This window comes from Arachis stenosperma, chromosome 4 (genome assembly GCF_014773155.1).
Source record: "Arachis stenosperma cultivar V10309 chromosome 4, arast.V10309.gnm1.PFL2, whole genome shotgun sequence".
NCBI lineage: Eukaryota > Viridiplantae > Streptophyta > Magnoliopsida > Fabales > Fabaceae > Arachis > Arachis stenosperma.
The window spans coordinates 129,866,556-129,893,630 of record NC_080380.1 but is presented as its reverse complement, the minus strand read 5'-3'; the positions used below and the strand labels follow the sequence as shown (position 1 = coordinate 129,893,630).

The 27,075-nt window shown below is 36.1% G+C and overlaps 2 protein-coding genes across 7 annotated transcripts; one reads left to right on the top strand and one right to left on the bottom strand.

The window, feature by feature from the left end:
- The first annotated feature begins 274 nt into the window (after positions 1 to 274).
- Positions 275 to 2,646, top strand: LOC130974323 (BTB/POZ domain-containing protein At3g08570-like). The gene is given in 3 exon segments (XM_057899148.1): positions 275 to 668; positions 670 to 1,467; positions 1,980 to 2,646. Coding segments are annotated over 3 exon segments (1,686 nt in total). The 5' UTR covers positions 275 to 299; the 3' UTR covers positions 2,499 to 2,646.
- Positions 2,613 to 11,305, bottom strand: LOC130974324 (4-hydroxybenzoate polyprenyltransferase, mitochondrial-like). Of its 6 annotated transcripts, none has more exons than XM_057899154.1 (12): positions 10,967 to 11,305; positions 10,481 to 10,754; positions 8,261 to 8,436; positions 6,721 to 7,383; positions 5,788 to 5,923; positions 5,138 to 5,259; positions 4,946 to 5,015; positions 4,693 to 4,842; positions 4,330 to 4,465; positions 4,115 to 4,211; positions 3,691 to 3,762; positions 2,613 to 3,201 (listed from the first exon to the last, which is right to left on the bottom strand). In XM_057899154.1, the coding sequence occupies exons 4-11, from the start codon at positions 7,152 to 7,154 to the stop codon at positions 3,693 to 3,695; spliced, it is 1,215 nt and encodes a 404-aa protein (XP_057755137.1). In that variant the 5' UTR covers positions 7,155 to 7,383; positions 8,261 to 8,436; positions 10,481 to 10,754; positions 10,967 to 11,305; the 3' UTR covers positions 2,613 to 3,201; positions 3,691 to 3,692. The 6 variants fall into 6 exon arrangements, with proteins under 6 accessions (XP_057755137.1, XP_057755139.1, XP_057755136.1 ...); XM_057899156.1 differs by lacking the exon at positions 2,613 to 3,201 and adding an exon at positions 9,851 to 9,928 and having other exon boundaries at positions 3,517 to 3,762; XM_057899153.1 differs by lacking the exon at positions 2,613 to 3,201 and having other exon boundaries at positions 3,517 to 3,762; positions 10,894 to 11,305.
- Positions 11,306 to 27,075: the final 15,770 nt, after the last annotated feature.

Here is a 27,075-nt window from a genome sequence, read left to right as displayed (position 1 = left end):
TTCAAAGAACTGTGCTTGATAGTTTGTTAGGATAGAAGGAATCAAAAGATGTACAAGATTTTTGAGATCATGTTCCCTTAATAAGATTTTGTGACAGATTGAAAGTAATTGTCATATTGTTCTTTTTAATTGCAGAATTTTTGCCGACGTTGCCGGTGACATTACAATTGTAGTTGATGGAGAATCATTTTTGCTGCACAAGGTAAAATCAGATTTTTTTTTCCTGAGAAAATTCATAAGCATGTTCTCGTTGAAGTCACAATTGAAACTAAAATTAACCTGTTACTTTGTCTTGATTCATGAAGTTTCCCTTGATGACTCTAAGTGGCAAGATCCGAAAAATGGTTGCTGATGCCAAGGTTTCAACCGTTTCGAGCTTGGAACTCCTCAATTTCCCAGGGGGACACCAAACATTTGAACTAGCCATGAAGTTTTGCTATGGCATGAATTTTGAGATCACTACATTCAATGTTACGAGGCTACGCTGCGCTGCTGAGTACCTTGAAATGACAGAGGAATACAAAGACCAAAACCTCATCTCAAGAACAGAATCTTATCTGAAAGACATTGTTTTTCAAGATCTTCAGAAATCAGTGGAAGTTTTATCCACCTGTGAGATGTTACCACCACTAGTGGAGCAGATTGAAATTCCAAGAAGGTGTGTGGAAATCCATAGCAATGAATGCATGCAAGGAGCAGCTAGCTTCTGGTTTATCTCGGCTAGAGTGCGACGGCGAGTCCAGAGAGCTAAAGGAGGATTGTGTCATTGCATGGTGGGTCGAGGATCTATCGGTCTTGGGCATCGATTTCTTCCAACGAGTTATATGCGCCATGGGGAGAATGGGAGTTAGATCAGAGAGCATCATGGCTTCACTTATGCATTATGCTCAATCATCACTCAAGGGTATTGGTAAAAGCCAGTTCTTGAATCCTTCCAGGGCGAATTCGAGTCCAACAACAATGGAATTGGACCAGAGGACTATTGTGGAAACTCTTGTGAGTCTCATGCCAGCAGATAAAAACTCTTCAATTCCACTGACATTTATGTTTGGAATGTTGAAGATGGCTATCATTTTGGGTGCAGCAATTCCATGTAGGCTTGAACTTGAAAGGAGGATCTCATTGAGGTTGGAAACGGTTTCGCTCGATGACCTTCTCATACCGTCTCTGCAGAGTGGAGACTCCTTGTTTGATGTTGATACAGTTCACAGGTTGCTGGAGAATTTCTTGCAGCGGATTGAGGAGGAAGAAGCTGATGATTATGGATATGATTCCGATGGTTTCGGCTCAACTAGTAGCCATGGTTCTCTGCTAAAAGTAGGGCAGCTTATTGATGCTTATCTTGCAGAAATTGCAACCGATCCTTACTTAAGCATGCAGAAATTTGTTGGTTTGATTGAGATACTACCTGAGTATGCTCGTGTAATTGATGATGGACTTTATAGAGCTGTGGATATTTATCTCAAGGTACATTTGTTTTGGACTCATAAATGGTCTTCTTTCATATCTTCTCTCTCTTTAGACATTTGCACTCAAATATTACAATTTTCGTTTACATTACAATTTTCTTTTATTTATAATCTTAAAAGAATATACCACTAGTATATTAATAGGAATTAACCGTGTCTATTAGTTCACTCTTTTGTCTATTAAATATGTATCTAAATAATGAATTTGTAATTACAAGATGATAAATACCTTACATTATATCTAAGAAGTCTTAGGTTCAAATCCTAAAATTTATAAAATCTACTTTTGTGTATACATATAAAGAAGGTGATTTTAAACCGAAACTTTTATATATTCCCATTATATATAGCAGATATATGTATCCCTACCCTATTATACCTTTGCAAAATTTTATACAACATAGTTTAAATTTCATTCTCAACCGATCAACCATGCAGCATTGGTTATATTTGTTATATATTTTTTTTTCGTTTGCACTTGGATAATATTACGTTTTCCTCCTTGTTCAGGCTCATCCAGCTCTAACAGAACAAGAATGCAAGAAGATTTGCAAGTTTATAGATTGTCAGAAACTGTCTCAAGAAGCATGCAACCATGCTGCACAGAATGATAGACTTCCACTGCAGATGGTGGTGCAAGTCCTGTACTGCGAGCAACTACGGTTGAAGAATGCAGTGTCAGGGAGTTCAGGAGATGGTCTATTGTCACAGAGAATAAGCAGTGGCATTCCAAGTGCTGCTATGTCCCCAAGAGATAACTACGCTTCTCTGCGAAGAGAGAACCGGGAGCTGAAGCTTGAGATTTCAAGGATGAGGGTGAGGCTAAGTGAGTTAGAGAAAGAGCAGATGTTCATGAAACAAGGCATGATTGATAAAGCAGGAAATGGAAGAACATTCTTGACCTCCCTCTCCAAAGGGATAGGGAGAATTGGGATTTTCAGCAGTCAAGGTGGCAGAAAGTGCCAAAAATCAAGTAGGAAGTCTAGGGCTTCAGAGGGAAAAAGAAGTAGGAAATATTCTGTCTCATAGATATTCTTCTTCTGCATAGTTGAGCCTTTTACAGCGTCATGTGCTCTAACCTTTCAGTTCAGGTGATCACAAAGTGTAAATAAGTTGGTCCCAAATTTTTCTCTGCCTTTGATAATTAGTCTTGGCAGTTGAACTTGAATGTCCTAACATTTTCTGTTCCTCCTCCTTCTTCTCACTAATAGTGCGTTTGTGCGTTGAGATTTTGAAGAGAATGAGAGGATAGAGGAACTTGATATAACTCCATTCTATCCTTCAAACCATTCTCTTCCCTTCCTTTCTCTCAACAGACAAACACACCTGAAGAGTATGTTTAGTTGTAAGTAAAAATGGAGTGGAATTTTCAAGGATGAACTCCATGTGCAATTTCACATATCAAATTCATCCATGAAAATTTTTACTCCAGTTTTACAAATATATCCTAAGTATGATTTCAGCTGCTAAACTAGTGTCCTACACAGATAAATCACCAAGAGGAAGCTTCATAATCCACCAAATTAAAAATGCAAGATGCTTAGAATGATCTGATTTTAGGATCATAGATTTACTCCTTAGATTGGCACACCATTGGTTTAAGATTTCAGACTACTAAAATTGCAACATGAGTACCAAGAAACCATGTACCTTCTAATGACATTCAACCTTATCTCTCATCAGTTGAATTCTTGGTTTTTCGATGAGTAATTTTTCCTTCATGAAAAATGCCCTGCTAACGTAATAATCATAAGTAGAAGTTATCTACCTTGTAATGATAAGGTAATCAAGTAGCTCAACTAGTTAACCATTGATCAACTGTCATTAAGCATTTCCCTTCGAGTTCAATATAAGTGTGAGCTATTCCAATTCAACCATTTCCCAACATTCAGCCAAAAAAAAAAAAAAAAACTCCCAACATCATTTCGATAAAATTGGATTTGTTGAAAAGTAATGATGATAGTGTATTGGAGGAAAGCTGCTCCATTCCTTGGGCACACTTGCAGATAGTTTTTCAGAATCACAACACTTGGTTCAAAAGAAATAATAACACGAACATTTAACTTTTTCTTGTAGGCAAAAATTGTTATATGTGGTAAGGAAGTAAAATCATACAATATCCTAAGGCGATGACTGATGACTCATGACAATTGGTATAATACATGCAAACTTGATAAATTATTACAAGACAAAAAAATAACTATTCAAGCAAACAAATTACCCCTATGATACAAGTTTTCCAGCTAGGATTCCACCAAATATGATAGCTCCAAACCACTTGTTTGAATTAAATCTGGATGCGAACAAAAGGTACAAAAGTCAGTTCATTAAGTTCAACATTGAGAGGTTAGAAGTGTAGAACTAAACGTTTTACGGTAAACTAATGAACAGGAGGATGCATCATAAGTTTCTGAAACCATCAATATAACATTGAAAGAGTAACCAATAGAGAAATTAAATAATCACTGAATTTTGGGGGATTTCTATCTGCTGAGGTCTGAGGGCATATAAATATATCATCAAGTGCTTGCAGTAAAGCCATATGAATTACTAGTCTTTGGAAAATGAAAATGAAATTTAATGCATGGATTTATGCAACAATCCCTTTTCTGGGTGAACTTTAAATAAAAACTTCCAAAACATACTTGCTATTGCAATCAGCACGTGATGAGAGGTCAACTATCCATATTTGCCAGCCTAGTTGTCCAGATGCAGCTGCCAGAAATGCATAATATGGCCATCCTGGTCCACAAATATGAATCAGAAGGTTGAACAGGAAAACAACCATTGGAATCCAAATATAGTCCTAAAAACTCGAAACAGAGAGAACATAAAGTGGGTCATAACTAATAAGACATACCTATTTCAGCATTATAGCCACTGAGAGCAAGACCACCAAGGCATGCAATCCCAAACCCAGTAATCCACTCCTTTGTAAAATCACCAAAGCGCAAAGCCGTTGACTTAACTCCCACTTTTAGGTCATCTTCTTTATCCTGAATGCAAGGTTATAAATATACGCAGAGACCAAGAACTTTGATTACAATGCTTTAATCATATAATTTGTATTGGAGGGTAGCAAGTACTCTATCATTTTATGGTTTGTTTCATAACACACTGAACTATTGGAGTCAAGATAATCACCCCACACCGGGATATATCATGCAGCAATTAAACAGCAAGACACAGGAAAAAAATCTTCAGGAAGTAATGTTGTTTTCACCTGGTGAGCATAGATTGTATCATAAACAAGTGTCCAAAAAACTCCAGAGGCATAAAGTGGCAGCACTATTGTTGGATCTAGACTTCCTCTAATTGCTGCCCATCCTAACAAAGCGCCCCAATTAAAGGTCAACCCGAGATAGGCTTGAGGCTAACAAAAAATTTACGAGTGCCATATAAAGCATAATGAGATTGTATGTCAAAGATAAGAATAAAATCTGTCAGAAGAGACTAAAATTGAGGAAATTCAATACCCAAAATGTAAACCTCTTCATAAGGGGATAAGAGAAGACAAGCAACAAGGATGAGGCACCCAGAACACGGCTGCAAAAAGATCACAAACCACAAACATTCAATATTTTGGCAATACTCAAATTTTCATACTTGATGTAGTCATGTAGATGTAATAATGATTACAGACTTGGCTATTCAAAGTTAACACTAACCTATAATTATTCAATTGCAGAAGAATCCCAAGACCCAAAGTTAACTGAAAACCAAGAAAACAAAGTCCCTGAAATGGCGTTAAAAGACCACTTGCCACAGGTCTTGACTTTGTACGTTCTACCTGCATCATACAATTATGTATAGTATCATTCATAATATCAAATCTAATATCAGCTATGTTGAACCCAAAAAAATAAAAAATGCTCAATGAGTTCTGTAAAATGGCCAAGGTAGGTATGACATCAAATAAGATCACATGTTCGATACTCATATTAAAACAAAATCAGAAATGTGATGCCATAGCAATAAAATCGAAGGGATGTTGCATGCAAGTAAATTGATAGATTTATATTTTGAATCATATTTGAAACAGGGTAGGGACAGTGAAAACGAACCAGAAAAAGTAAAAAAAAAAAAAAACCTTCAAATGCAAATTACATGAACTTACAGGCCATGTGAAATACCAAAGCACTAGACTTGGCATGACTTAGCTTTCAGATTATTTTTTTAACTTAATTCAAATATATAAGTTAAACATTCACACTATGCTAATAACATGCACTTGTAAAAAAATAATTTACAACATGAAATAACAATTTCAGTATCTCTCACTACATAAAAATACAAAAGATAAAAGCTTTCTATTTACTTTTGTATCAATGTCGCGATCAAGGAGGTCATTAATAGTACACCCAGCACCCCTCAAAAGCAAAGCCCCACATCCAAACAATGCCAACATTTTAAAATCAGGAAGCTGTCCTGGAGTTGCAGCCAACGTAATTGACCTAAGGCATTGATAATTAGAAACGTAAATAAATGAGTTAGTAAATAAATAAATAAATAGAAGAAGAATGAATTTAGAAAGTGGAGTGCAGAAAAGAGAGAGAAACAACTTCAAAGCATAATGTAATATAGAAAAGGCAACACCTCTCGCTGGACCACAAAAAACCTATATTTTCAATTCATATTATTTTCTGTCAACATGAATAGTAGGCTTTGTTAAAGTTGTATGGGAAGCACTTTGCAGAAAATACTAAGAAAAGGTAAAACAAAATAACATGTATTATGTGAGAAGATATACATAAAGTTCTACAATCCATGCTATAAAGATTCGTAGTTGACTGCATAACACAACCCTTGGGTACATCCATACGTATGTATGCAGATGCAGTACGAAAGATTCAAGGGGCGCAGCTTGGACTGGTTTTAGGATAGAAATAAAGCACAACAAAGGCAAGGTTTTTGTTGTGGATATGTATGGTATGGATGGTGCTTAACTACTTATAGTACTAACGATAAACAAATAACTTTAACTTATCTAATCTTGTGGACTTAAATAAGAAGATAAAGAATACTAATTTAGACTCAGCAACCAGGTTACCACAAATTAAGTTGTACGAATAAAATTACAAATCAATAGAATGATCATTTCTTTTAAAATTTCTTCATTCATTACTATTTCAAAGAGTGTAACATATATATTTCCAATTAACAATCAAATTCATATTATAAAATTACTGAACTGTCCTTGCTTGTCGACAACAAGGCATATACCCATAAGCCAAGTAAATAGAAGACTTACCACATACAAGGCCATAGAAGCAACCATGTCCCAATGGGCTTATCTAGGCGAGCAAGCTGTGCATAGGGCTGAACCTGCTTAGGCAAGTATAAATCAATCCAAGAGATATTTGCTTTAACCACATTACCACTTTGATTCTTATTTCCCTCAGATCCCTCTTTTAAACTCGAAGGTGATGTAGAGATGTGCTGAACAAACTGAAAATTTGAGAGAGATCGAACAGTTTTAAAAGATTCAAATTCAGAATCCTGATGGTGGTATTGCCCAAATGGACCGAGCGAAGGATAGAAGTTGCGGTTTATGCTTATAGATGGTTCAGTGGAGATTAAAGGATTGAAGACGGAAGGGGAAGGATATTGTATTGAGAGGCCTGAAGAAGGGAAAGAATATTTGAGAAACCTACGTGAAGCACGAGAGATCAAAGTTGATGCCATATTTTTATCAAAATCAAACAAGTTAGAGGGATAGTCTCTTTGTTGCTACTCGTTTCAAAAACTTGTAAGCATTCAGTTGGAGGATGAGCAACAAAAGTTCATGGTTATATTAAATTTTTAGACCCACATCTTGAACGTATATTAAGTAAACAAAGCTTATCCAACACTTCGATATCACTCTTCATGTACGGATGAGCTTTCATTCAGAAATCATTGAACTTACAAAATCCTGAAAACAAAAATAATAGAGCTTCAAGAACATTTTCCAAATTCTTCAATAATAAAAGAATGCACAAAACTAAACTAACTACCACTATAAGGATTCAAAAATTTTAACATGACATTTTAATAATTTCTTCATCAACTAAATTATAGAGTGCCACATGGAGTCATTTGCTTCAAAATAAGATAACATTCAAACATAAGGATGTAAGTTGGGTCTAAATAACCAAATGATGGGAAAACATTACATTTCAGTTACTAAAACACTGTCTAATATGCAAGTTAATGTTCATGTGATGTTTGATTGCATCTCTAGGATATCAATATTATAAGTGGAAAAGATTGATCTTCTCCAAAATAAACTATGTGTGGTGTTAAAAAAATGAAAATGAAGAAAAGGGACAATCTAAGGGTATGATTGTTTGTGGAAACATGTTCTGTTTCCATTCTCTCTACTCAATTCTAAATAATCGTTTTATTTTTTCATTTCTTGAAAACACATTTCTTTTTTCTCATACAAAAGAACACATGTAGGTGACAGAGCCAGAGCATGAAATGAAAGAGAGTCCAGAGATCAAAGACCTACATTTTCTTATATATATATAACCAATAAGCTCACAATAATTCAAATCTATTTAATTACTAATTTTATATATACATATGAACAAATAAAATAAAATAAAATAAAATAGAAAAGCAGCATATTTTCTAGCACTCACTAAGAACTTTGATCAAACATGTGGCACGCATCACTAACAGTGTAGCTACAAATTCAAACACGGCATCCTATCTAACAACCCATTCAGTATATTCAAAAATATTTCTACCATATTCAAAACAAGAAAAAACAAGAAGAAGAAATTGTGAATGCTGGTATATTTGACCTGGGAATATGAATTGAAGGCTCTTCTTTGTTGTAGAGGAAGAGAGAGAGAAGAAAGGTTATTGAAGTTCATGGGCATGGGAACAAAGGACTTGAGTATTGTGATAGCATCTGCCACCGTCATTCCGAGGAGGAAACACCACACAACATGCTTGCAAACTCGGAAGCCATTGCCAACTGCCAAGTAGAGAAAAGGAACTCTAATAATAATAATAATAATAATAATAATAATAATAATAATAATTAATAACTCACACCCGTCACATTTTCTTTCTCTGGATGTTCACGTAATTACTATATGATCTCTAAACTATAATTTTTTAAAACAAACTTACAGTTTTACCATATTATCATACACAATTACCACTATAATACAACTAATTATATTCATGAGGAAAAAGACATCACTGATGATACAAAAAAGAACTTGTATATTTATCAATTAAAATTAAATTAAATTATAATTCCAACATACTTTTTTTAGATCTCAAATCATGATTTGAACTTTAGACCTACATACTAAAAGAATAATTAAATTAAATTTTATGATTAGTGTTATATATAAATTTGGTTTATATTTTTTCCATATACAAACCCAAATCCAAAATCAAGTATTCACTTCCCATAAAAGAATACCAATACTTCATAACCCACCCCATCCAATATTATACAAAAAAAAGCCCAACACACTAATCATCATTAATAATTATAACATCCCAATAATCACCAAAAAAAAATTATAACATCCCAATAATCACCAAAAAAAAATTATAACATCCCAATAACTAAATTAGGTTAGTATAGTGATTAGCTCACTGGCTCGCTTAAACAAGTGTCGGAAATTTTCACTTTATGCATACAGTAATCTATTGGCCAACACAATTTTTTAAATAAAGCTCAACACTGTGATAGATTAATTTTTGATATGTTAGGTTGGAGAATAATGTGAGAAATAAAAAAAAAATTATAACATTGCAATTCCCTATAACCTAAATTAACGGATTTTTTATTTTTATAAATTAAATAAACGTAATAATTACTAAAATAAATAATTTTAAAAATATTTACCGAAATAAATATCTAACGAGATAAGAGAGGGATATGCGACACGTGTTTATCTCGTTTATAGTGTAAACGAGATATGTGTATTTTTTTTAAAAAAATTGAAAATAATAAAAAATATTAATAATATCAATAATCTAAACTTTTGCCATGCAATTAGTACATAAAAAGGTTGGTAGAAAATATTAAAATAAATATGTTTGATCAATTTTTGACAATTTTAAATGATAGGGATTAACACGTTTACTTAAAAACCATTAAACTGCCCACTATTAATACGGTTACCTCTCTTATCTCGGTTACACATGCAAAATTATCTCGTTTACAGTATAAACGAGATAAAAAAAGATATTTATTTCAATAAATATTTTTAAAATTATTTATTTTTTGTAATTATTATATTTATTTAATTTATAAAAATAAAAAAATCTCCTAAATTAACCGAGGAAAGAGGAACTGTGAACTGTCAGTCTCCTCTGGGTATGTAGTACGCGGTAGACCCTTTCAGCATCCTATTAGTACACCTTACTTTGATCCAGACGCACCCTAAGTGATGATCCAGATGAGGCAGCAGCGGCCCAATGGTTTTCTACGAGGGACTTTGGACCTGAGACGAGGAGTTAGAGTATTTAGAGTATTTTTCTCACTTTTGCTGGTATGCTCAGAGGGAATAAGCATGTCATAGAGTTAAGCTAGCTTAGGTGCCCAGCTTTGGGGCCTTTTGGACAAGCCCGGCTCTGGGATATTATATGAGTAACTGAGGAATGCTATATCATAGTTTTCTACTTGTATGACTGAGCTACTCTTGTGTCATATTGTATATTATAGTGTGATGTTTTATATATTGCCTTCTACTATGCTATGAATGTGTGTGCTTATGTTTTCTTGTTATACTGTATGCATAATCTGCTTACGTTTTATATATTGCCTTCTACTATGCTATGAATGTGTGTCCTCAACATGTTACATAGGCTAAGATATTAATGATATCAAATTATATATCTTACATTCAGCATGCAGGAATTATAAAATGCAAGCTTCTCTTGATGAGTAAGACCAGAAGCAAGCTTCCCAAGTAGAAACTTGAACAAGTTTATTATATTAGAAGAACATAACAACCAAGAAGAGCTAGTAAGTAGTAACCCTTTATATAACTTACTTTAATCTGTGGATCAGATACACTGCATTTGTTGTTCGGTTGAGATCAACATTGGAGCCTTTAATCTCACACAGATTATTGTATGCACCAACATCTCTTCTTGTTTTGGAATCTGAATAGATACCATAAGGATCACTCAACTGAATGTGCCAACTCTCAAAAATATGCTACACAAACACTTGACAAGATCCTCTGAAACTCTGTTGGGTGTGCTATCAACTTCCGGTGCCTTATCGTCCGACGAACTTGAGGAACTCTGCTCTTTCTTGATCTTCTAATCGCAACACAACAGAACAAACATAGTCATCAGTATCAACTATAATAGTGCTATCTAGATTTCTACTAAGACAAAAAAAATCATCCCGTCAATAATTTCAAAGAAAAACAGTTATATATGAACAATGTCTTTATACCACAACAATTAGTGACTGAATAGCCACAAATCAGCACGGAAGAAGGTGTAGGGAATGGCAGAGACGAACGCACCAGTAGGGACGAAGGATCAGAGCAGAAACAGCGAGGCAGACGCGAACCACAAGGGGCAAAACGGCGAGACAGATGCGATGAGGAGGCGCAACGGAGGGGATTTTAGCGGTGCGACGACAAGGAAGGCACTGGTGAGGGTTAGGGCACGGTGGCCTGAGCACGATCTCTCTCGGTCTCTTCCCTTTGTTCTTATTCTCTCCTCCCTTCGTCGTTCTCTCTATTCAGGGATGGCGGCCGCAACGACAGTGATTTCGCTCACTACTGCCGTCTTCTTCTTCTCCCGCTCTTTCATCTCCTTCGCTGCTTCTGTTATCTCCCCCTTTTTCCTTTTTCTTCATGTTTGAGTTAGAGTTCGTTTGGGTGAACTTTTTTTTTAGTTATTTTTTTTTAAAAAATTAAATAAAAATAATTTTATGTTTGGATATTTTATATAAAAAATTTTTTTTATTTATTAATTATATTTGAATATAATAATATAAAAATATTTTTTTGTTTATTTATTATATAAAAAATATTTTTTATAGAAAAAAATCTTTTAAAAAAAATATAAATTACAGTTTTTTAAAAAAAAATTTTTTTATTTTATTAGTATTTTTATTTTTATTACTAGAAATTTGTCAAATACGTTAAAAAGTAAAAAAAAATTTCTATTAAAAAAAATTTTTTTTAACAAAATAATGAAACCTAAATATGTATTTAGTGAAGATGAGGCAATATGTGTGTTAGTGAGTTTTAAGTTTTTGAAATTAGGGTTAGAATTAGAATTGAGACAATGAAATTAGGGTAAAATAGAGTAAGCTTTAAGAATGATTTAAAAATTTTAAAAATTAAGAGTAAATTGATAAATAAAAATTTGATTCAATTAATTTATAATTATTCAAATAACTTGTAAAATTTTATTTATTAATGTGCATATAAGTTTAAATAATTACTTAAACATAAAATTTTAAACGATTTATTTAATTTATTTTGATACACGATATTGAGCGCTAAATTCTAATTTTTTAGATTAAATTCTTTTACTTTTATTTATCAAATTATTTAAATTTCAAACTCTAAGTACATGCAATGATTACCCTTGAAAAAGTTATACAAAATTCCTTATCAATAAAGCTTTATATAATTTTAAGTCCAATTATATTATGTTTATTAAACAATTTTTTTAAATTAAAAATCTTCAAATAAATAAAAGTAGTAATTATTGGAAAGTATTAACCTATCTTTTTTAATAATTATATTAAGTATTAATTTTTTTACTTTTAGTAATTATATTTAAGTATTAATTATTGGAAAGTATTGACCTATTTAAGGATTAGATATATTAATTTTTTAAAAGATTAAAAAAATAATTTCTACAATATTTCTAAATTAATAATCCAATCATTAATTTTTTTTAAAAATATTTAATTAACAAAAACAATATTTTAGAAAAACTAAAATTTTAGACAAAAAATTACTATGCAAAAAATTATATAAACATTTTTTTCAACACTAAAAGTTTTAACATTTTGAAACAAAATCTTTTTTAGTTACAAAAAATTCTTAAATTTTGTGACAAACAAATAATTTGTTAAAAAAATATTAAATTTTGTGATAAATTAATTTTTTGTTATAAAATAATTGAAGATTTTAAAACAAATGAACATTTTGTTACAAAATATTTTGAACTTTTACAGCAACTTAATCTTTTGTTACAAAATATTATAAATTTTTGCAACAAAATATTATTTCGTTACACAAACCGACATAATTTATAACAAAAAACTATATTATTACAAAATATTAAAATATTTTGTAACAAATTATCATATTGTTACAAAATATTATTATTTTGTAATAATAACTAATTTTTGTTATAAAAAATAATAATTTACAATAATTTAAAAATTTATTTGATACAAAATTTTTATTATAAATATTTCATTTTCTTGTAGTGGTGTAACCGTGTAAGCATGTATACTACACTAGCATTAATTAAATTGCTACTTAAATCGTTATATGAAAAAAAAAAAAATTCAAACTATCTTTTATTTGGATAATTTGAAGTGCATTTAGTTTGTATTTTAATTTTCTATGGTTTTATTTTATAAATTAAAAAAAAAACAGATAATAAAAAAAATTCTTCCTGTTTTAGTTTTTTTTTTCTACAAAATTTTGATAATAAAAATACTAAAAATAAGAATACAAACCATTTATATTCTTAATTGTTTTGGAGAAAGAAACGTTATCTATAATACAATTCTCAAATTCACCAGTAAATATATATAGTTTAGAATTTTTTTCTTTAACTAACTTAGGTTAATCTAGTAGTTAACTTACTAATCTATTTAAACAAATATTAGAGGTTTGAATCTCGTCTTTTGCATATAATAACTTACATCTAATGACGAACTCTTAAATAGAGCTCAAATTCGTAACAAATTAATTTTTAATTTATCAAAATAAGAGATACATACTATGAAAAACCAAAAAATAAAAATAATTCTTTTCCTTATATCAACTTAATAGAACAATCATTTTTAACCTTATAAAAGTACAACAACAGTAATTGAGAGAAAGAATAAGTAAAATCCATATTATAATTGTCCTAGAAAAAAAATTATTGGACAACTTTAATTAGTTTTCCAACTATATATATAACATCGATCTTTATGGAAAATAAGATCTTTCCTTAAGTTTTTGATATAATTTATTGTTAACCTTTCATTTGTTTGATTTATATTAACCTCATAATTCGTCTAAATATCATTAAGCGATCAGATAAGTTAAATATATTATCTTTATAGAGATATTTAGAGTGTGTGTGTTTTTAATTTTTTTTCTTTTTATATTTTAAAATATATATATATATATATATATAAATTTTTATTCATTTAATTATTAGGATAATAAATTAAGATTTTCGATCATTACTCATTTTTCAATAAAAAAGGTTGATCAAGTTAAACATTACTAAGTTATAGTATAGAAGAACGTAATTTGCCTAACTTTCTTTAAAGTTCTAAAATATGTTATGATTTTTTTTTCTAAAATCAAATGTAAAATAAAAGTTCGAGACATGCGTTTGATTAAAAAATGGAACCATGTAGGAGCGTTTGATATATGAAATTATAATATGAAGACTTGCTCCATTGTATGATTTGAATGGTATTATTATTCACATATTCTTTACAACAATTCATTCAAATTATTGTCCTATCATAATCATCATAATAATAAGAGTAAAAATCTTTTTCGTTCTTTAATTATTTATTCAATGAACATTGTACTTCTTAACGGTTTTGATAGTGATTGCGGTGATGATGATTTCGATGATGATTCCGGAGAGGAGGTGAGGCAAATTAGGAGTATTGGAGGTTAGGGTTTTGGAGTTGAGAGAGACAATGGAGAAAAGAGAGAAGAGGAGAGAGAGAGAGTTTTGGAGGGAGAGGGAGGAGGCGGTGGCAGAGAGGGAGTGGGTGAAGCCGATGAGGAAGATGGTTGAGAGGCTCAGGGGGCGATTTATTCCTATTACAAAGAAGACAAGGCCACATAGACGCAGTTACCTGACATGTCAATGTTGACCTGCTGTCAACCGGTCTCAGGGGGTGGATTGAGCAAATATGAAAGTGGATGAGGACTGATTTGTGATTTTATAATCGTTAGGGGAAGCAATGTCCATCGAGTAAATGGTTAAGGATCGAAAAAGGCATTTACTCTAATAATAATAATAATAATAATAATAATAATAATTGATATGTAACGTCTATACCTCAGCCAGCACAACAAGTGAACACTTTGGAATAAAACAGGAATGAATATCAAGAAGTCCATCAAATCTGGACGAGCTATGAACAAGCTCGGAGCGTAACGGATATTTTGAAGGTTAACCATTTGAGATAACTTCGGAACACACGAAGAATCCCGAGATACGCTATAATTGAATATACCAAAGACGTATATATAAACACATATCCAACCTCAGAGTAGATAGGTCACAGAGCTCACTCTAAGTTATTTTCTCTTATTCTCTCATAAACTTGCTTTCTTACTTCAGTGACGGAGTGCTTTTTGCAGGTGCTCCCAATGCGGTGTTTCTCCTCAGCCGACGTATAACTCTCCTCTCCGAGCAGCATTGCAAGCAAAAAGAGTTGATATACGTCGGCTACGTACGGACGGAACATTTGGCGAGCTCGGAATTAATCTATCCCCACCGTTACTCCTACACTGCCTTTTTCTCTTTTCTTTTGCGCAGGGATTTCGACCTTCCAGACATGGCTGAGAATGGAGTTCAAATAACTCAACCAAGACGAGCTTCTTGCCCAGATGGCCGAGCTTCAGGCAGAAGTTTGAAGGCTCGTCGAGCTTTCCACACAGAATAACATAGGAAAGCGCGAGGAAAGTAGCTATAAGAGCTCGGCCCTGGAAAACTCGGACCCGTTGAGTATCACCCCACTAAAGGAAAAGTTGACTCTAGACACCCCTTCTCCGAGGAAATTACAAACTTCAAGATGCCGAAGAATTTTGTGTTGCCCAACTCTCTGGAGCCTTATAAGGGGATTGGTGACCCCCGAGCTCACATTAAAAAATTCCAATCTATGATGTTCTTTAATGGCACTAATAATGAACCTATACTTTGTCATTCTTTTCCCACTTACCTTGATGGTGCTGCTTTACTTTGGTTCTCTAAATTATCTGCAGGATCAATTTTATCCTTTGAAGATTTGGCAAGGTTTTTTATAGACTACTTCGCCACCTCAAGGATATACGTTCACGGATCAGATTACCTCGGGATAATTAAGTAAGGGCAACACAAAAGCCTCAAAGATTATTTAACCCGATTTGTCGAGGCCACCATGGAGATTCTAGACTTGGACCCCAAAGTCCACCTGCACGCACTTAAGACTGGCCTCAGACCTGGAAAATTCAGAGAAATAATTGTAATTACCAAACCCAAGTCGCTGGAGGAATTCCGAGAAAGGGCTGCAGGCCAGATGGAGATCGAGGAATTACGAGAAGCCCAAAAAGTGGACAAACAGCCGACGAGAAAAGAGGAAGAGAGGACATTCAAACCGCCGAGCAAGAAAGAACAAAAGATGCCTTTCAAGCTCACACCAAAATTCGATACCTACACCAGGTTCAATACAAGAAGGGAAAACATAATCAAGGAAATCCTCAACGCAAAGATAGTCAAACCTCCAGCTAGAGCAGGAAGCTATCAAGATCAACGATTTGTAGACAGAAACAAGCACTGTGCTTTTCACCAGAAGTATGGATATACAACGGACGAATGCGTAATAGCCAAAGACCTGTTGGAAAAGTTAGCTCGGCAAGGGCTCCTAGACAAATACGTCGAAGGTCGGAAGAGCAGGGAAACCAAAAAAGAGCCAGAAGAATGATCATAAACTGCATATCAGGAGGATACGCAGGAGGAGGCGAAACAAGCTCGGCTCGGAAAAGAAGTTACCGAGCAATGTTGGCAATCGAAGGAACAATACCCATAACAAAGTACAACACATCGGAGCCCGAGATAACCTTTAGTCAAGACGACCTAGCTTCAATGGGCCCGAGCCTCGACGACCCGGTGGTGATCTCCATCCAAACAGGAGAGTTATTGGTAAGAAAGGTCCTTTTTGACCCAGGTAGTAGTGCTGATGTACTTTTTTATTCAACCTTCATAAAAATGCAACTATCTGAAAAAGCCATGCAACCTTCATCCGGAGCACTGGTTGGGTTCTCTGGAGAAAGGGACCCAATAAAAGGATACATATGGTTAAAAACAACAATGGATGACCCCCCATTAGCAAAAACCATTGACGTGCAGTACCTCAAAGTTGACTGTCCTAGTCCTTATAACATTATTCTCAGAAGACCCGCCCTGAGTAATTTCAGAGCGGTAGTATGTACATTACACTTGTGTGTTAAGTTTCAGGTAGAAAACAACAAAATAGCAACAGTACGCTCAGACCGACAACAAGCTCGGCAATGCTACAATGCTAGCCTGAAGAAAACCAGCATACAACCAAGGGCCGACCAAGGGACGAAAATAATTCATGCCACATCCGAGGTATTGACCCTCGTAGAATTGGATCCTATGGGGGACTTCCAGGAAAGACCTCAACCAATAGAATAACTCCAAAAGATTCCCCTGACGACAAAGGCCGAATAGTTTACCTATATCGGCCGAGCATTGGAAGGGGAGGAGCGATCAAAGTTAGTAAGACTGCTCCAAGACAACGCCGACTTGTTCGCATGGACACCAGCCGACATGCCAGGAATAGATCCAAATATAATCTGCCACAAGCTCGCCATAGACAAAACAAGCAGGCCAGTCACCCAGAAAAAGAGGAACCTCGGAACTGAAAAGATGAAAGCAGCCCTTGAAGAGACCAAGAAGCTCCTCAATGCTGGCTTCATCAAAGAACTCTGCTTCACCACATGGCTCTCAAATGTGGTAATGGTAAGGAAAAACTCAGGTAAATGGCGCATGTGCGTCGACTTTACCAACTTAAACAAGGCATGTCCCAAGGACGCTTATCCTCTACCTTGCATTGATAAATTAGTAGATAACGCCTTTGAATTTAAAAGCCTAAGCTTCATGGATGCATACTCTGGTTATAACCAGATCCTCATGCATCCAGAAGATCAAAACAAAACGGCTTTTATAACAGAGCACAGAAATTTTTGTTACAAAGTTTTGCCATTTGGCCTTAAGAATGCAGGAGCAACATACCAGCGACTAATGGACAAAGTTTTCCAACAACAAATAGGACAAAATATGGAGATCTATGTAGACGACATGGTGGCAAAAACCCCAGCGCAAGGATCACACTGTGAGGACCTGAAAGAAGTCTTCCAACAGATCCGAGCATATAACATGAGGCTAAACCCAGAAAAATGTGCATTGGGGGTTCAAGGAGGAAAGTTCCTCGGATTCATGCTGACCTCACGAGGGATTGAAGCAAACCCAGAAAAATGCGAGGCTATCCTTAGGATGAACAGCCCGAGAACAATAAAAGAGGTACAACAACTGGCGGGAAGAGTGGCAGCCTTATCACGATTCCTACCCGCAGCTGCAAGCCGATCATACCACTTCTTCCAGACAATCTCTAAAAGCAAAAAGTTCAACGGGACAGAAGATTGCGAGCAATCATTCACCGAACTTAAACAAATATTGTCATCACCACCAATCCTCCAAAGACCAGAAATCGGTAAACCATTATTTTTATACTTGTCAGTTTCTAACCATGCTATAAGTTTGGTTTTAGTATCTGAAACAGGGAAAATTCAAAAGCCGGTGTACTTTGTCAGCAAAATACTACAACCGCTAGAAACCAGATACCCGAAGATAAAACAACTCGCATTAGCTCTAGTTATAACAGCAAGAAGACTGAGGCAATACTTCCAAAGCCACATTATAATAGTCAGAACAAACCATTCACTAAGACAAGTTTTGACGAAGCCCGAGCTTGCTGGACGTCTAACAAAATGGTCCGTGGAACTCTCTGAATATGACATACAATATCAACCTAGGAAAACTCCAAGACTGCAAATACTAGCCGACTTCATCTCTGAGCTAACAATCGAGGACGAGCACACAGAGCAAAATTAGAAACTGTATGTAGATGGAGCAGCAAACAAGGATGGGAGCGGAGCGGGTGTAACGCTTAAGGAAGGAGAACAAGTCATAGCCGAACAATCACTACAATTCTCTTTTACAGCAAGCAACAACCAGGCAGAATACGAAGCTCTTCTAGCCAGACTAAAGCTCGCCGAAGACCTGCAAATACCTCAACTAACAGTATACTGCGATTCATTACTCATTGTACAACAAATCAAAGGCAACTTCCAGGTAAAAGATCCTTTGCTAGAGAGGTATTGGCTCATAACAAAGGATCTTATTTCAAAATTTGATAAATTTGAAATCATACACATAAATAGAGAACAAAATACACGAGCTGATATATTGTCTAAGCTAACCACCACAAGATCACAATTACACACACCAACACTGACACAACGAACACTCGAAAAACCAAGCTTTGAACTAAATCGCATACTGAGTATCACACAGGTCAGAGATTGGAGAACACCAATTCATGATTACATCAAAACAGGAATCATCCCAAGAGAAGAACAAAATCCCAAACTCTTCCGAAGAAAAGCAACATACTACACGATGGTCGGAGATGACCTATATAGACGAGGGTTCTCGCAACCTCTCTTAAGATGTATTAGTAAAAGCGAAGCCGAGCAAATGATGGCAGAAACACACGAAGGAGTGTGCGGAAATCATATAGGAGGCCGGGCATTATCCGCCAAAATACTACGAACAGGATACTATTGGCCCACGATAAAGAAGGACTGTGGTGCACGAAATTGTGTATGCCAATATTAATGGACTATTTAACACAGCTTCGCACAACTAACCAGCAAGTGCACTGGGTCGTCCAAGTAATACCTTACGTGAGTAAGGGTCGATCCCACGGAGATTGTTGGCTTGAAGCAAGCTATGGTTATTTTATTATTCTTAGTCAGGATATCAATTATAATTATCAGTTTGAATGACGAAAAATAAAAGAGTATGAAATAAATACTTATTATGCAGTAATGGAGAATATGTTGGAGTTTTGGAGATGCTTTATCTTCTGAATTTCAGCTTTTCTCTTGTATTCCTCTTCCCTCACGTATGCAAAAGTGCAAAGTTCCTTCCATGGCAAGCTCTATGTAGGGTGACACCGTTGTCAATGGCTACTTCCCATCCACTCAGTGAAAATGGTCCAAATGCTCTGTCATAGCACGGCTAATCAGCTGTTGGTTCTCGATCATGTCGGAATAGAATCCATTGATTCTTTTGCATTTGTCATCACGCCCAACACTCGCAAGTTTGAAGCTCGTCACAGTCATCCAATCCCAGAATCCTACTCGAAATACCACAGACAATGTTTAGACTTTCCGGATTCTCATGAATGCCGCCATCAATCTAGCTTATACCACGAAGATTCTGATTAAGGAATCTAAGAGATACTCATTTAATCTGATGTAGAACGGAGGTGGTTGTCAGACACACGTTCATGGATTGAGGAAGGTGATGAGTGTCACGGATCATCACCTTCTCCATAATTAAGCGCGAATGAACATCTTAGATAGGAACACGCATGTTTGAATGAAAAACAGAAATAATTGCATTAATTCATCGAGACGTGCAGAGCTCCTCACCCCCAACAATGGGATTTAGAGACTCATGCTGCCAAAAGGTACAAATTTCAGATCTAAAAATGTCATGAGATACAAAATAAGTCTCTAAAAGTTGTTTAAATACTAAACTAGTAACCTAGGTTTACAGAAAATGAGTAGACTAAGATAATTGGTGCAAAAATTCACTTTTGGGGCCCACTTGGTGTGTGCTGGGGCTGAGACTTAAGCTTCTCACGTTCTTGGGCTGTTTCTGGAGTTGAACGCCAGGTTGTAACGTGTTTTTGGCGTTGAACTCCAACTTGTAACCTGTTTCTGGCGCTGGACGCTAGACTGCAACATGGAACTGGCATTGAACGCCAGTTTACATCATCTATCTTCACGCAAAGTATGGACTATTATATATTGCTGGAAAGCCCTAGATGTCTACTTTCCAACCCAATTGAGAGCGTACCAATTGGATTCCTATAGCTCCAAAAAATTCATTCCGAGTGCAGGGAGGTCAGAATCCAACAGCATCAGCAGTCCTTTTTCAGCCTAAATTAGATTTTTGCTCAGCTCTCTCAATTTCAGCCAGAAAATATCTAAAATCACAGAAAAACACACAAACTCATAGTAAAGTCCAGAAATATGATTTTTTCTTAAAAACTAATAAAATTCTATTAAAAACTAATTAAAACATGCTAAAATCTATATGAAATTACCCCCAAAAAGCGTATAAAATATCCGCTCATCACAACACCAAACTTAAACTGTTGCTTGTCCTCAAGCAACTAGATAAATAAAAGATGATAAACAGAAATCAAGAAGCAATAATATCTCAGAGTTTTAAGTGAAGCTCAGATTCTAATTAGATGAGCGGGGCTAGTAGCTTTTTGCTTCCAAACAGTTTTGGCATCTCACTTTATCCTTTGAAATTCAGAATGATTGGCATCCATAGGAACTCATAATTCAGATAGTATTATTGATTCTCCTAGTTTAGTATGTTGATTCTTGAACACAACTACTTTATGAGTCTTGGTCGTGGCCCTAAGCACTTTGTTTTCCAGTATTACCACCGGATACATAAATGCCACAGACACATAACTGGGTGAACCTTTTCAGATTGTGACTTAGCTTTGCTCAAGTCCCCAATTAGAGGTGTCCAGAGTTCTTAAGCACACTCTTTTGCCTTGGATCACGACTTTAACCACTCAGTCTCAAGCTTTTCACTTGGACCTGCATGCCACAAGCACATGGTTAGGGACAGCTTGATTTAGCCGCTTAGGCCTGGATTTATTTCCTTGGGCCCTCCTATCCATTGATGCTCAAAGCCTTGGATCCTTTTTACCCTTGCCTTTTGGTTTAAAGGGCTATTGGCTTTTTCTACCTCTTGCTCTCTTTTTTTCACTGCTTTTTCTTGCTTCAAGAATCAATTTCATGATTTTTCAGATCATCAATAACATTTCTCTTGTTCATCATTCTTTCAGGAGCCAATAATTTTAACATTCATAAAATTCAATATAAAAAATATGCACTGTTCAAGCATTCATTCAGAAGAAAAAAAGTATTGCCACCACATATAAATAATTAGATTTTTCCTTATTAAGAACTCGAAAAAATTAAATTGCCTCTTTATTCTAAAAATCTACTATTTTATTCATGTTTGATGATGATGAGAAAAATAAATTATAACTTAATTGGAAATAAAATCAAAATAGAGATACTAATTACTACTACTAATATATAACTTCTAAGGTAAATTCATAATAAGAATAATTATCACAGAGTTAAGGCAAAGATTAGGACTCAACAACCTTTATTTTAGGAAGTGTATGTTCCTCTAGTCTGTGGGGTGCTTGGTCCTTCAAGAGATAATTTCTGACGCCTTAGTTCCTTCAAGTTACATCCTTGCTCTTCCTGTTCCCTTAGGTGCCATGATCTTGATGAGTTTTGGTTCAGTGATCATGGTAAATCACACCAACTTAGAGGTTTGCTTGTCCTCAAGCAAAAGAAAGGAAATGAGGGGAATAGAAGGAGAGGCAATTGCGAAATTCAAAAGATATGATGAGTTTTGAAAAAAAAATTGAAAAGAAATTAAAGAAAAATCAAGAAATATGTTTAGGAAAAAAAATTTTGAAATTAAAGTTGAAAGATGAGAGTTTGTAACATGTTTGTGCAAGAAATCATGAATTGAAACATGAAAATTAGAAAAAATTTGAATTGAAAACGAAATTACCTCCTCCCCACAATCCTGGCGTTAAACGCCCAAACGCTGCATGTTTTGGGCGTTTAACGCCCATGTGCAGCTTCTCCTGGGCGTTCAACGCCCAGCTATTGCTTCTTTCTGGCGTTGAACGCCAGGAAGTCCTTTATCACTGAGCGTTTTTCTGAACGCCCAAGATGCTGTAAATCTGGCGTTGAACGCCCAGAAGGTGCTTCTTTCTAGCGTTCAACGCCCAGAAGATGCTCCTTTCTGGCGTTTAACGCCCAGATGGCTATCCTTACTGGCGTTGAACGCCCAGTAGGTGCTTCTTTTGGGCGTTCAACGCCCAAAATAGCTTTTACTGGCTTTTTCGCACCAGTGAGCTTCCTTTTTTTGTTGTTTCATCCTCTGAATTCTTCTGTAACTCTGTGAACTTAAGCAGTTGCTATTTTACCTTGAAGATACTTGACATATACCTGTAAAAATCAATTAATTAACAAATAAGCTTTGTAAATGGCTGGGTTGCCTCCCAGCAAGCGCTTCTTTATTGTCTTTAGCTGGACTATTACTGAGCTTTAATCAAGTCTCAGTTTTGAGCATTCTTGCTCAAAATTACTTTCAAGATAATGTTTAACTCTCTGTCCATTAACAATGAACTTTTTATTAGAATCATTATCCTGAAGCTCCACGTATCCATATGGTGACACACTTGTAATCACATATGGTCCTCTCCACCGGGATTTCAATTTCCCGGGGAATAATCTGAGCCTAGAATTAAATAGCAGAACTTTCTGCCCTGGCTCAAAGACTCTGGATGACAGTTTCTTATCATGCCATCTTTTTGCTTTCTCTTTGTAAATTTTTGCATTCTCGAAAGCATTGAGTCTAAATTCCTCTAACTCATTTAACTGAAGCAATCGTTTTTCTCCAGCTAACTTGGCATCAAGGTTTAGGAATCTGGTAGCCCAGTAGGCCTTATGTTCCAGTTCCACTAGCAAGTAACATGCCTTTCCATACACAAGCTGGTATGGAGAGGTCCCTATAGGGGTCTTGAATGCTGTTCTGTATGCCCACAGAGCATCATCCAAGCTTATTGTCCAATCCCTTCTACGGTTAATTACAGTTCGTTCCAGGATTTTTTTAAGTTCTCTATTAGAGACTTCAGCTTGCCCATTTGTCTGTGGATGATATGGAGTGGCTACCCTGTGGCTAACTCCATAACGAACCAAAGCAGAGTAAAGCTGTTTATTGCAGAAATGAGCGCCCCCATCACTGATTAGTACTTTAGGGGTGCCAAATCTACTGAAGATGTGTTTCTGGAGGAATTTTAACACTGTCTTAGTGTCATTAGTGGGTGTTGCAATAGCTTCCACCCATTTGGATACATAATCCACTGCCACCAGAATATAAGTGTTTGAGTATGATGGTGGGAAAGGCCCCATGAAGTCAATACCCCATACATCAAACAACTCAATCTCCAAGATTCCTTATTGAGGCATGGCATAACTGTGAGGCAGATTACCAGATCTTTGGCAACTGTCACAATTAAGTACAAACACTCGGGAATCTTTATAGAGAGTAGGCCAGTAGAAGCCACATTGGAGAACTCTTGTGGCTGTTCGCTCACTTCCAAAATGTCCTCCATACTGTGATCCATGGCAGTGCCAGAGGATCTTCTATGCTTCTTATTTAGGCACACATCTATGGATTACTCCGTCTGCGCATCTCTTGAAGAGATATGGTTCATCCCAAAGATAGTACTACGCATCCGTGATCAATTTCTTTGATTGCTGCCTACTGTACTCTTTGGGTATAAATCTCACTGCCTTGTGGTTCGCAATGTCTGCAAACCATGGCACTTCCTGGATGGCAAAGAGTTGCTCATCCGGAAAGTTTTCAGAGATCTTAGTAAGAGGGAGGGACGCCCCTTCTACTGGTTCTATTCGGGACAGGTGATCTGCTACTTGATTCTCTGTCCCTTTTCTGTCTCTTATTTCTATATCAAACTCTTGCAGAAGCAACACCCATCTTATGAGTCTGGGTTTTGAATTCTGCTTTGTGAGTAGGTATTTAAGAGCAGCATGGTCAGTGTACACAATCACTTTTGATCCTACTAAATAGGATCTAAACTTGTCAATGGCGTAAACCACTGCAAGTAGCTCTTTTTCTGTGGTTGTGTAGTTCTTCTGTGTGTCATTTAAAACACGACTGGCATAGTAAATGACGTGCAGAAGCTTGTCATGTCTTTGTCCCAACACTGCACCAATGGCATGGTCACTGGCATCACACATCAATTCAAAAGGTAATGTCCAGTCTGGTGCAGAGATGACTGGTGCTGACCAGCTTAGCTTTCAGAGTCTTAAACGCCTGCAGACACTCCTTATCAAAGATAAATGGCGTGTCAGCAGCTAGCAGATTATTTAGAGGTTTGACGATTTTTGAAAAATCCTTTATAAACCTCCTATAGAATCCTGCATGCCCAGAAAGCTTCTGATTGCCTTAACATTGGCTGGTGGTGATAATTTTTCAATTACCTCTACCTTAACTTGATCCACCTCTATTCCCCTGTTCGAGATTTTGTGTCCAAGGACAATTCCTTCAGTCACCATAAAGTGACATTTCTCCTAGTTTAAAACTAGGTTAGTCTCTTGGCACCTCTTTAAAACAAGTGCTAGATGGTCGAGACAGGAGCTGAATGAGTCTCCAAATACTGAAAAGTCATCCATGAAGACTTCCAAAATTTTTTCCACCATATCAGAGAAGATTGAGAGCATGCATCTTTAAAAGGTTGCAGGTGCATTGCACAGGCCAAATGGCATCCTTCTGTATGCATATACTCCAGATGGACATGTGAATGTTGTTTTCTCTTGATCCTGGGGATCTATTGCAATTTGATTATAACCTGAATATCCATCCAAGAAGCAGTAGTATTCATGACCTGCTAGTCTTTCTAGCATCTGGTCTATGAATGGTAAAGGAAAATGATCCTTTCTGGTAGCTGTATTGAGCCTTCTATAATCAATACACATACGCCACCCAGTAACTGTTCTTGTAGGAACCAGTTCATTTTTTTCATTATGAACCACTGTCATGCCACCCTTCTTAGGGACGACTTGGACAGGGGTCACCTAGGGGCTATCAGAAATAAGATAAATGATCCCAGCCTCTAGTAATTTAGTGACCTTCTTCTATACCACTTCCTTCATGGCTGGATTCAGCCGCCTTTGTGGTTGAATCACTGGCTTGGCATCACCTTCTAATAGAATCTTGTGCATGAATCTGGCTGGGCTAATGCCCTTAAGATCACTGATGGACCACCCAAGGGCTGTCTTGTATGTCCTTAGCACTTGAATTAGTGCTTCCTCTTCCTGTGGCTCTAAGGTAGAGCTGATGATTACAGGAAAGGTATCACCTTCTCCCAGAAATGCATATTTCAGGGATGGTGGTAATGGTTTGAGCTCGGGTTTAGGAGGTATCTCCTCTTCCTGAGGGATTTTCAGAGGTTCTATCATTCTCTCTGATTCCTCTAGATCAGGCTGAACATCTTTAAAGATATCCTCTAGCTCTGATTCGAGACTCTCAGTTATATTGACCTCTTTTACCAGAGAGTCAATAATATCAACACTCATGCAGTCATTTGGGGTGTCTGGATGCTGCATAGCTTTGACAACATTCAACTTGAACTCTTCCTCATTGACTCTCAGAGTTACTTCCCCTTTTTGGACATCAATAAGGGTTCGGCCAGTTGCTAGGAAAGGTCTTCCTAGAATGAGAGTTGTACTCTTGTGCTCCTCCATTTCCAGCACCACAAAGTCAGTAGGAAAGGCAAATGACCCAACCTTGACAATCATGTCTTCAATCACGCCTGATGGGTATTTAATGGAGCCATCAGCAAGTTGGAGACATATCCGGGTTGGTTTGACTTCTTCAGTCAAACCAAGCTTTGTGATAATAGATGCAAGTATTAGGTTGATACTTGCCCCAAGATCACATAGAGCTTGCTTAGTACAAGTACCCTCTAATGTGCATGGTATCATAAAGCTTCCGGGATCTTTAAGCTTCTCAGGTAAGCTTTTTAGAATGACTGCACTGCATTCTTCAGTGAGGTAAGCTTTTTCAGTTTTCCTCCAATCCTTCTTATGACTTAAGATCTCTTTCATGAACTTAGCATAAGAGGGTATTTGCTCAAGTGCCTCTGCAAACGGAATCTTTATTTCCAGAGTCCTGAGATAGTCTGCAAAGCGGGTGAATTGCTTATCCTGTTCCGCATGGCGGAGTTTCTGAGGATAAGGCATTTTGGCTTTGTATTCCTCAACCTTAGTTGCTGCAGGTTTATTGCGTACAGATGTAGGTTGAAAAGCCTTTTTAGAAGGGTTATTATCAGCACTTGTATGTGTCTGATCCCCCACTGGCATTTGAATGCCAGGGGTGGAAGCTGGAAGGGCGTTAGACGCCAACTCCTCACCTGTTTCTGGCGTTTGGATGACAGAACTATGCTTTCTTTGGACGTTCAACGCCAATTCCTTGCTTGTTTCTGGCGTTGAACGCCAGGACTAAACATGGTTTGGGCGTTCAGTGCCAGCTTCCCACCTATTTTCTGGCGTTTGAATGCCAGAATTATTCCTCTCTGGGCTCTTAATGTCCTCAGAGGGATTTTGGGTAGTTTGCTCATTTCTTGGCTTCCTGCTATCTTGAAGTGATGTTTTTAATATTTTCCCACTTCTTAATTGAACTGCTTGGCACTCTTCTG

Bases quoted from the DNA above. Each gene is read 5' to 3' on its own strand.
- LOC130974324 (XM_057899154.1), bottom strand. From the start codon at position 7,154: ATGGCATCAACTTTGATCTCTCGTGCTTCACGTAGGTTTCTCAAATAT. The intron at 5,924-6,720 runs GTAAGTCTTCTA...TCAATGCCTTAG, and splicing joins CTTCTATGGCCTTGTATGTG to GTCAATTACGTTGGCTGCAA. The intron at 4,843-4,945 runs GTATTGAATTTC...ATTTTTTGTTAG, and splicing joins TGAAGAGGTTTACATTTTGG to CCTCAAGCCTATCTCGGGTT.